We start from the raw sequence: 11,301 nt of genomic DNA on the forward strand, positions 1-11,301 counted from the left end.
TTTTTGAAGAGTCAAACAAAAATATTTTAGTTGAGCAAAGCCAAATTCAAAACTCATTAAGTTTTATTTCTTCTGTTAGTTACATTTAGAAACTCATTATATAGTTCCCTGCAAACCTAAATTAATTTTGCCATTTAGGGAAGAGGTTGGCTGAAGTGTGAAGAATGATGATAACAGGATAAGCTAGTAACTATGTATGTGGAAGGGGCTTCCTAATACTGAAATATTTCATGTCCATTAGTGTAATGAAAATAAAATATTAACACAAATATACATTGAATTCATTCAACACAGGTTTGGAAAAGCCAAGAGCTTAATAAACATGGACATTTTAAAACTTCAAACTCGGTTCTGTTGTGTTCTCAACCAGTTTGCTAGTTAGATACAAAGAAATTTGGTTGAATTAGATTCCATTAATATTAAATAATCTATTAACCTAAATTAGACCTTGTTTGGATCAACATTTAGCTTCTTATTCTGCTTCTAATTAATTAATTTATCTAATCAATAAAATATTGTTATTTAAAGCAAACCTAAGGGTTAAAGGCAGTAGGCTTGAAACCAGATGATCTGCTTCAATGCTGGCTTAGGTACAAAGATAACTGGATGACTTTGGGCCATTCAGTTTCCCTCCTGCCTTCAGAAGGCAGCAATGGCAGTCTACTTTCTAAAAATATTGATAAGAAAATTTCAGGGATTTTTCAAATCGATCGTAAGTCATCAAAGGTACATGCGCATGCCCACGTATGCACACATACAGCATTTTACATCCAACGATATCAATGAATGTACATATGAATATCTAACACAATGTAGAGTGCAGAAATTGCTCTGCTCTTCCTTTAAAACTTGTGTGCAAAAAACTGTTCATTTAAAACACTGCCCGCCTCAGATGTGGAGAAAAAGATAAGTACAGTACAGAGATGTTTTATTTTTATAATGTGAAAAGGGGAAGTACATTTTACCACATTTACAACCCTAATTGATTTTTATACATCCCATCTATTCGTTTTAAAGTCTGCATGCCACATGGGAAGATTAAAGCACAATTCAGTTTACCTGAAAATCCTGTGCAGGCATCACTTCCAGATATATATCTTTCTCAAGGATTAAAGAACTGAAATGAAGATTCAAGAACTTTCCCATCAGGGCTACCAACCTGGTTGTGGTGTCTTAATTACTATTTGTCATCATATTGTATATTTCAAAGAACTGTTACAACTATGGTAAGGAAAGGCACACAGGAGACTGGATTCTTGGGAGCTCTCAGTACACGAGATGTCATCTCATTCCCTAAAATCAAAAACATGAGTTTCTTACCAGGAATAAAGGTACATGACCCCAGCACTTAGAAAGAGGCTTAAAATCCCCCATCTATGCATGCCAACGTGGCCAGGAGGAAAAACAAACAGCAAACATAGGCAGTTCATGGACTGTATATGGTCCCCACTTCCCAAAATATAGCTACAAAACGGCTACATTTTAGTGATGTAACTTTTGTTTTTAATTTAAAATAAAAAGGTTGGAAATGGAACAAGAGGCTTCTAAGTGGCTCCTGTTGAGATTGCTATCCTTAAATCACTATGCTCTCACACAAACAATGCTTCCCAAATTAGTTTCCCCTCACCAGTTTACAAATGGGAACCAGGGTGTTTTGCTTTAAAATCCTTTAATCAGACCTAAATCAGCCTAAGTAAATATAAGGCTTTTTACAAGGTTAACAGTACAAATGGCACTTGTTCTACAGTGATCTCTTACTTAAACACCTACTCAAAAAAAAAAAGGATGGAAAGGTTTACCTATGTCAAGGCAACCCTACCAATGCCATTTCCGAAGTGCTCCAAATTGAGCTTGTACCTCTTCCATATTTAGTGGCACATAATACCTGTTCCCATTTACTGTTCTTGCTAGTCTCAAGGACAAAAAGATTATCCATTCAGGGCTACACAAAATGGGTCCATGTGTTTCAATAATTTTACTGAACAGGAAACATCTATAAAAATGCAATTAATTTATTGCATTCATTCAATAAAATAGCATTTGCCTAAATGTATTAATATATTATTTATATCTGTTTGCAAAAGTTGCATAGCTAGTAATTGCTCATGCCAGACAGGAAACTTCTGTTTTATTTCTTGGGATCATATACGGTAATTCCACATAACTTCAGGACGATTTATTTTCCAGGCTGAGAAACAGCCTTTTGAATTCCACTATCACCTAGCACATACGTAAGGCTAGCGACAGAAATGAATGGCAGAGAAAAAAATGTGGGGCATGGAATGATAACTATCAGTCAAAATATGTAATTTTTATTATGCTGCAGTATAATTTATCCTTAGTAATAACACAATTCACTCCATTGTCTAAGATTTAGGCTCATGCATACCAAACAATAAAATGAGAAAATCCACACCAAGTGTTTTGTTATTGGTTTGTGATTCAACATGAGGGAGAAGATAATTTTTAAAAAGAAGTTTGCCGTCTGTATACTTTTTTGGCATGGAATGTGTCTTCCTTTGTGAAGCAAGAGTAGAAATAATATTGCCAAAGTAGGATTTAACGTGTATTAATAGACATGATGGGTAAGGTCAATTAATATCTAAGTTTCCTCCTCTCTTCCCCATCCAGAACACTAACTCACAGAAAAATCCTAAATATTTACTCATATTTCAGTTAAGGGATTGAAATGGGCAAAAGGCAAACCAGGATGGCTTTAACGCAGAGCCCTGTGTAGACAATAATCGAAAGCCTACAACAGACAGCTGCAAGAAAGATAAACACAACTAGTAGGAAGCTGTGTTTAAAGTGGGAGAGAACAGACAAAATATTGGGATTCTTTAAAAGCTAGAGGCATTATAGCCATTCCTTTATTGCTTTTTATTATTGGATGGAAGAATCTTGTTTTGTTCAGCCTTGTTATTTCAAATCTGAACTTGCTCTACTGAGTGTAATGCTTCAAATGCACAAAAGATCAAGAAAAATAAATTTATCTATGCATGTCTAATCACATACCATAGATACAAATAAGGTATATTGCAGTTGCTTGAAAGCTTTTTTTTCTATTTGAAAAAGAAGTGGTTTGAACACTATTATTAACTCTGCCCAAACAAAATGAACTCAAAAAGTTTAGGTTTAAGAGCTTTTGGTTTACTAGAGGTGAAGCTTTTGTCTCACAATCAGGTTTCGAGTTCGATCCTAGGTAGAGGCAGAGATAGGGTCTTCTACTTGAGCAGGTGGTTGCACTATATGACCTGCAAGGTTCCTTCCAACTCTTATTAATCTGTATTAAAGTACTTTGGGGTTTAGTTTAACCATAGTGGTTCAACTGTTCATGATGCTGAGCTTGCCAGGTGAAAAGCTGATAGCCCAGATTCGAGGCCTGAGTGACATGTGACAGGGTGAGCACCCATTACTTGCTGCTGCTCCTGCTCACCTAGCAGTTCAAAAGCATGCAAATCTGGATAGATAAATAGGTACTTCATTGGGAAGGTAACAGCGTTCCGTCTGCTTCGGCATATAGTCATGCTGAACACATGACCATGTAAATGTCTTCGAGCAACATTGGCTCCCTCGGCTAAGAAATGGAGATGAGCACTGCCCCCTGGAGTTGGACACAACTTGACAAGGCAAATCTTTTGTGTTAACAATCTTCAGCAGATTGAATAGAGAAATGTGTGCATGCATGGATTCTAAATCCTTAGGCTTTATGTTAATAGTTTCCCAATAGTTTATTTGAATCCTATGACCAGTGTTCCCTCTAATTTTTTGGGGGGGTGGGCAGAAAAGTATAGTGTCTGAGCGGCAATCCCTTCGGGACTGGGCGGCACAGAAATAATAAATAAATAAATAAATAAATACTGTGTGCCTATAACAGTGAGCTCATAGTAGGGCAACTCTATCAATATCAAAATGCCACTTAAATAGTTGAGCTAGTTTCAAACTAGATTTTAATATTCTTTCTCTCTTCCTTACTCCCATTCTTTTTCTTTCTCTTTTCCTTCCTCTCTTTTTTCTATCTGTTTCTCTCTCTTCCTCTCTTCTTCTCTCTCTCCTTCCCTCTCACTCTTTCCCTCTCGGTTTCTGGGCAGGTTTGGAAAACTCTGAGTTGATGATGATTTTTAAGTGAGCGATTGCTCACTGCTCAGCTTAGATGGAACTATGCCTATGACAATCATTTTGTACCTCATGATTCTTGATAAATATATATTTACTTTTATGTACACTGAGAGCATATGCACCAAAGACAAATTTGTGTGTCCAATCACACTTGGCCAATAAAGGATTCTATTCTGTTCTATGCTATTCTATTCCTATTTTATTCTATTCCTATTCTATTCTAAATGGATGGGACTTAAACTTTTATTCTAGTCATTCGTTCATCCGAAACAAACCAAAAGTAATGTTGAAAAGCCTAATTTAACTGAAATATCCTTTGACCAGGCTTAAAGAAAATTCTGACTCAGCAACAGATTTTGCATTTCATAAGTTTATTTGACAGAAAAAATCTCCTTGCTGTACATATCAAAAAAAATTAAATGCTTTTAAGAAATATGAAGAAAGTTCTGTTCCCACCCTCCCTGATTTAGGGTTTCTCAGCTTCTTCTCAGCAAAATTTCAGTCACCTTCCCCCTAAAATGCCTAAATGCCCCTGTTCCAGTTCCAAACTTAACCCTCGTGACCTGGCTCAGCTGATCAAAATGAAAGTGTCTCCTTTGAGGGAGGAATAAAAAGGAAAAAGAGCACTGCATATTGCATGTATTTTGTTCTGGGGGGAAGGGGAGGAGCAGGAATAGTTTATCCCTCAATTTTGCCACCACCGAGAATCGGCTCCACTGTTGCAGGCTACTGAAAGAAGCTGCCTGATTTTCTCCAGAAAACCTTGATAGAAACAGTGGGGAACAGAGGAAGGAGCTACTAAATAGCATTGCCTTCCATCTAATTCTTGGTTGGTAACATGCACTCCAACTTTTTAGTACAACCCTCCACCATTTCCAAGAGGGAAGGGGATCTGAGAAACACTAAATCAAACAGATTAGATCACATATCCCTCTACTTCCCACCCACCCATTTGTTTGGTTTGTTTAAAAACCTTTTATGTCTAAATCAAAAAAAAAGGAGACAGCTCTTTCAAAACACAGAAATAAAGATTTTAGCTGCAAAAACGCACAGAAAAAAAATGCTCACTGGAGGGGGGGGAATCAAATGAACATCACCAACTGTTGGAAGAAGAGGAAGAGGAGCATAGATGCTGCGGATCCTGGTGGGTGTTGAGCAGAAATGTCCAGGGACAAGGGGAATGTAGCTGCCGACAAATGGCGGGCAATAAAGACAGGAACAGTAAAAGAAAAAACTAATGAGGTGATGGCAAATGAAGAGACCTCCACTCCCCCCCCTCATGCAAACACACTGGTTTCCAGTGGACATCAGGAGGTGGGGGGCTCCCACCTGGAACAGCACTGGAGGCTGGGGGTGGTGCAGTCTGTGGTTGCGAGGACAAGGACTTTCCGCTCTCCAAAAGGCTTACGGGGACCTTGGGGAGAAGATAGAGAGGGGAGAAATTAAGTAATACAAAACAAATTGGCAAACCCTTATCAACCAACCTCTTAGCCTAAAGGGGATTGGTACAACTACCTACAAATGTTGTAAAATACATTGTACAGTGATCCCTCGATTAGCGCGGGGGTTACGTTCCAAGACCTCCCGCGCTAATCGATTTTCCGTGTTATAGTGGTGCGGAAGTAAAAACACCATCTGCGCATGCGCGCCCTTTTTTTTCCATGGCCGCACATGCGCAGATGGTGGAGTTTGCGTGTGGGCAGCGGGGAAGACCCAGGGAAGGTTCCTTTGGCCGCCCAACAGCTGATCTGCTCCGCAGCGCGGAAGCAGCGAGGAGCCGAAGATGGAGTTTCCCCGTTGCCCAGGCAAAGGGGAAACCCCATCTTCGGCTCCTCACTGCTGCCGCGCTGCGGAGCAGATCAGCTGTTGGGCGGCCAAAGGAACCTTCCCTGGGTCTTCCTGCTGCCCAGGCAAAGGGGAAACCCCAAGAGAGCCAAAAGAGCACCGGGCCGGTTGGTTCCCAACCAAAAGAGTTTACCCCGATTGTCCTCGGTGGGGGAAAACAGCGCGTCGCCAGGCTCCCCATCTTCAAGAGAGGCGCGATGGCTAGCCAGGATCCACTCAGGGGAGAAAAGGCGCGCGCTCCCAGCCGCTGCGCCCCGCTTGGAGAGCAGCGGCGAGCAGAGCACAGAAGACGACGAGGCTTTCGAGGGCTCCAAGGCGGGCGGCGGCGCGTCCTTCGAGCACGCCGGCGGCGACCCCAAGCTGAAGGCGGCCACCACACACACACACGCCGCCGCCATCCACCCCGCCGGGTTCCCCGCTTGCTACCTCTTCGCCTTCTCCCGCCTCCGAGGCCGACCAGCCCAAGCCGCAACAGACACACACACACATACACGCACTCCCTCTCTCGCGCTCACACAGACGCACTCAGACAGAAAAGAAAAAAAAATCCCCAAAAGAGAGGGACAAGAGGCAGGCACAAAGCGGGGGCACAAGGCGAGCTGCCCGGCAGAGGTTGCTTTTTTTCTTCTCGTGGGCAAGTGGAGGGGGGGGAGAGAGAAGGAAAGAGAGAGAAGGAAAGAAAGAGATGAGAGAGGGAGGAAGAGAGAGAGAAATGATAGAAAAAAGGGGAGAAAAAAAGAGAAATGAGAAAATGATTGAAGCAGAGAATGACAGGAAAGAAAGAGAAAGAGACAGAGAAGTGACTCTTGGTGATGACGTATGACGTCATCGGGTGGGAAAAACCGTGGTATAGCAAAAAAAACGTGGAGTATTTTTTAATTAATATTTTTTGAAAAACCGTGTTGTAGCGTTTCGCACTAATCGAGACCGTGCTAATCGAGGGATCACTGTACTAAGGAAACATGACCACTGAAATACAATTGGTACAAATATTGGGACTGAGGAGAAAAAAAAGGAAACTCAAAGAGGCAAAAGTGTATATATTGAAATGTCTCTGGAAAAATATTAAGAATGTATTTCCAATGTACTAAGGATGAAAACAGATTAATATAATGCCTTCCATATACTTAAAATCCACAGAAATAGAACATAGAGAAGCCATTTTTGTTTTAAATAAGTTATGGCAAATTTCCCTAACAGCTTACATTTCACAGAACAAGTAGATAAGAAACATAGTTCTCTGAGTGAGATCATCTGGCAACACAGGGTGAGTTACCATCAGCACACCGATGACACTCAGATGTACATCTCCACCCTGTGTCAATTCAATGAAGCAGTGAAGGCGATGTGCCGGTGTCTCGGGGCTGTTGGGGTTTGGATGAGTGTTAAGAGGCTCAGGCACAACCCCGACAAGACGGAGTGGCTATGGCTTTTGCTTCCCAAGGACAATTCCATCTGCCCGTCCATCACCTTGGGAGGGGAGAACTTTTGACCCCCTAAGAGAGGGTCCATAGCTTTGGAGTCCCCTTTGATCCACAGCTAAACTTAGAACACCGCCTCTCAGCTGTGACCGGGGGGGGGGGGGAGAGGAGCGTTAGCTCAGGTCTGCCTGGTGCACAAGTTGGGGCCCTATTTGGACAGGGAGTCTCTTCTCAGTCATACATGCCTTCAAACCTCAAGGTTCGATTACTGCAATGCCCTCTACATGGGGCTACCTTTAAAGAACGTTTGGAGACTGCAGTTAGTGCAAAATTCAGCTGCGCAAGTCGTTATGGGCCTTTCAAGGTATATCCATATTTCAACATTATTCCACGAGCTGTATTGGCTACCGATTGGTCCAAGTGCAATTTAAAGTGTTGGTCATGACCTATAAAGGCCTACGTGGCTTACGACCAGGTTACTTACAGGACCATCTCCTGCCTCATGAATCCCAGCGACCGGTCAGCTCCCACAGAGTTGGCCTTCTACAGGTCCCATCAGTTAAGCAATGCCATCTGGGGGACCTGGGGTAGAGTCTTCTTTGTGGCAGTTCTGGCCCTTTGGAATCTACTCCCTCCAGAGATTCGTACTGCCCCACCCTCCTCGACTTCTGTAAGGTTTTAAAAACTCACCTCTGCCGGCAGGCTTGGGGCCGTTGAGCACTGGCATCCTGTTCTGACCACATGTATGATTGTGATGGAATGATGTGGATGGTTTTTTTTAGATTACTTTTAATGTTTGGGTTTCTTACATGTTCCTTTTGTATTTATTCCTGTTTTGTAAGCTGCCCTGAGTCTACGGAGAAGGGCGGCCTAGAAATCTAATCTAATCTAAATAAATAAATAATGGATAGAGCCACAAATTAGCCATTTACCAGAAGAGAAATTAGCAAAGATATCTTTGTTATATCTCCAATTTAGTTAAGGACATTCCATCCATCATTATTTCAGCTTAGCTTTGTCTTTTTCAGACAGGCCCACTAAACAAATAACGCTCATGGAAATAAAGATGATATTGATGCTCTGGCAAATTATCAAGCAAGTCATTTAATTTATACCTAAATGTAGATGAGAAGAATTCAGAGACTGGAGATTTTAGGATTAAAGACACTAGCACAATTTCACCATACCTTCAGGAAATGAGTAGGAACACACTGTTAAAAATAGCAAAATTATAGTAAGTATAGTCCAGTAGTCAAATTGTTACATTTATTAGGACCTTTAGTAATTGTTAGGCATTTCTAAAACTAGCAAAGTCATGCTCATTACCTTGAAGTTCTGCGACGAGGAGCTCGGGGACTGGGAGATTTGCGTCGCCGTTTTCGTCCTGGGGACCTGCTGTTGCTTCGTCTGTTTCTCTGCAGGGACCTATCCTTAGATCTATCTCTGGATAGAGAATCAGGTTATGAAGCAGACCTGGATGTTAAATGCATTCTGGAAATAATCTCTAAACAATTTCTCAGCCAAGAGAAGACTTGCTGAAGACTTACCTACGTCGATCCCTTGGCGCAGAGGCTGGTTGGGTAGGAGGGGAAATCTGACGCCGTTCTTCTGGGGAGTAGCTCAGAGAGCGGGAATCTCTCAATGAATCAATTGGTTTTCTAGGGCTGCGTGACCTAGCGATAGAAAGAGCCAATGGTTTAAAAAATGGACAAAAAATGGAAGAGACACTAACTGGAGGAAATAGATTGAAAAGATACAAGATTGGCAGAGACAGCAAATTTAATAACATTAATTAGGTAAAAGAATGACTTGTATCCATCTGGAAACCTTTTTTGGACTTTATATTCCAAAAGGAAAAAAAAGAAAATTTTCATTTCAGGTTTTGACAATTAAGTAGACCATTATAGAAAGTAAAAAGTTAATATAACTGTGTTATGTATCATTGCAACAAAAAAAAGCTGAAAATCACTTTTTATTTCTTCCTTTCATTTTTCTTTCCTCATTTTATACATCTTTCCCCTTTCTCCCCCATTTTTCCCATTATCTATATTTCCCATTTTCTATACTTTTATTTTATATTAAGAAAAAAACTTAAATTAAAATATTGTAAATATAAGAAACACTACTCTAAAAGAAAGAGGACCATCAAATACACTATCCAGAATCTCCCTTCTATGTCCATAGGAAAACATGGCAAACAAGATAATGTAATGAAAATACCATCAGTTATAAACTGCAATGTTCTTAGCAAATATTTTTAAAGTAATATTTTGCAATATTTTTGAAGTACTTTTAGGTACGGCCAACAATGTGCAGTCCTATTGTAATTGATACATCTCTAAACCAAAAAAATTAGTGTCACAAATCTTCCACAGCTCTTTTAGCATCTGGCAGTCTTCTTGGACTATTTCTCCAAGATCTCATGACATCTGTACTAAGCTTGTGATGCCAGAAGCCATTCAAACGTTCAGCAAACAGGACAAAATCTCCTCTTATTAGGATGCCAAAACAAGGAAAGGAAGGCCTAGTTCAGCTCCACACTTCAACAACATTTTCAGTAAATAATAGAAGATTGATTCTTAGGTGCACAGTGTATCTCTTCATTAACAGAATACTTACTTTCTCTTCTCTGGAGATGGTTTCATCTTCACGGGGGCCTTCATCACTGCCTGGAGTCCTGTTTTAGGCAATGGCATGGTGGAGGATGAAGATGACGAAGAGGAGGAAGAGGAGGAAGATGAAGAGGCTGAAGAAGAGGACGATGACGAAGAAGAAGAGCTGCTGCTTGTACTGCTTGAGCTTTGAGAACGGCGCTTACGTTTGTCCATTTCTAGAGGTTGCTCATCACTTTTAGTCTCTTTTAGCACTGGGCTTGGTGGTCTTTAGGAAAAAAGTACAGGGAAGAGGGTATAATTTAAGACTGCAACAACTGCATGGCTGCAACAGAGGAAAAATGTTTCAGCCAGGTTAACTGAAGAAACATTTCTTAATGGACACATAACTCCAGCTCATGTTGTTTATGGGAAAAGTTTAGGGAAACAACTGATTTGAGTCTTTTCACATTTTTTCTTAGCAGCAGTCAGCCTTTTTATAAAAAATAGTTGTAATAAGGAATCTTATGCATCATGAAATGACAACCTTGGTTGGAATAAGCAGCCCAAAAATGCCATAAAGAAAACTAACATTATTACTTCTTATCACACTAACCATCTTATTTTTTTTCTTTACATTTATATGTCCTTAAAAAACTAAGACCCACATTGCAGCATCCTTCCAGATATGCTCCTGAGGTTTATGAAAAGCATAGAAACATTACTGGAAATAAAGTAAAATCAAAACTGATAACATTTTGCAACACACCACTTTCTTTTTTTGGAATTAAAAGAATCTAACATGCTGGGAACTCAGAAGCATAGATTTTCCCTAACAAAGGCTACTGCTACTTCATGGAGACTCATTTCCTAGGAAACAAGAGATGAGTCACTTGCATTAACAGATCCAGAATGCAACATCTTGAGTTGAAGATAGGCTACTCTTGCAAACAAAAAATAATGATGACTAAACAGCTTCCCAAACAGCCAAGGATTCAAAATGGAACATTGATTTAATTACAGGTTCTATCAAGCTGTTTCTTGCTATCCCATTAATTCTCTACAGTCATTGCCTTGCTGTGTTATTCCAAGTCTTAAAACAAAAACCCAAAACCCCCAACCCTAGTTCTCCAGACTAATATCCTGAAAGCAGAATTACAACAGTTACATAAGCCAAGACTTTTTTATGTATTTAAATTATGTTAAATACATATTTTGCACAAAGATAATCATCCATTTTCTGCTGGCATACTCTGATGCAGTACAATTCCACAATACCTAATACAGATAATACAGAGCAAAATTAGATTCTGTAAAAATACAGT

The 11,301-nt window shown here is 40.2% G+C and overlaps 1 protein-coding gene across 7 annotated transcripts in view; it reads right to left on the reverse strand.

The window, feature by feature from the left end:
* LOC139153105 (serine/arginine repetitive matrix protein 2-like) overlaps nt 1-11,301 on the reverse strand; it is a 24,132-nt gene continuing 12,831 nt past the window's right edge. For 6 of the 7 annotated variants that reach the window (XM_070726684.1, XM_070726690.1, XM_070726688.1 and 3 more), the window contains 4 exons: nt 10,005-10,265; nt 8,933-9,058; nt 8,712-8,828; nt 4,474-5,533 (listed from right to left, as the gene is read on the reverse strand). In XM_070726684.1, the coding sequence (XP_070582785.1) occupies nt 5,524-5,533; nt 8,712-8,828; nt 8,933-9,058; nt 10,005-10,265 (514 nt within the window). In that variant the 3' untranslated portion in view covers nt 4,474-5,523. Of the gene's footprint in view, nt 1,294-4,473; nt 5,534-8,711; nt 8,829-8,932; nt 9,059-10,004; nt 10,266-11,301 lie in introns of those variants that run through there. The other variant, XR_011556761.1, reaches the window with a different exon arrangement.

The sequence above is a fragment of the Erythrolamprus reginae genome, chromosome Z, assembly GCF_031021105.1.
Source record: "Erythrolamprus reginae isolate rEryReg1 chromosome Z, rEryReg1.hap1, whole genome shotgun sequence".
Taxonomy (NCBI): domain Eukaryota; kingdom Metazoa; phylum Chordata; class Lepidosauria; order Squamata; family Dipsadidae; genus Erythrolamprus; species Erythrolamprus reginae.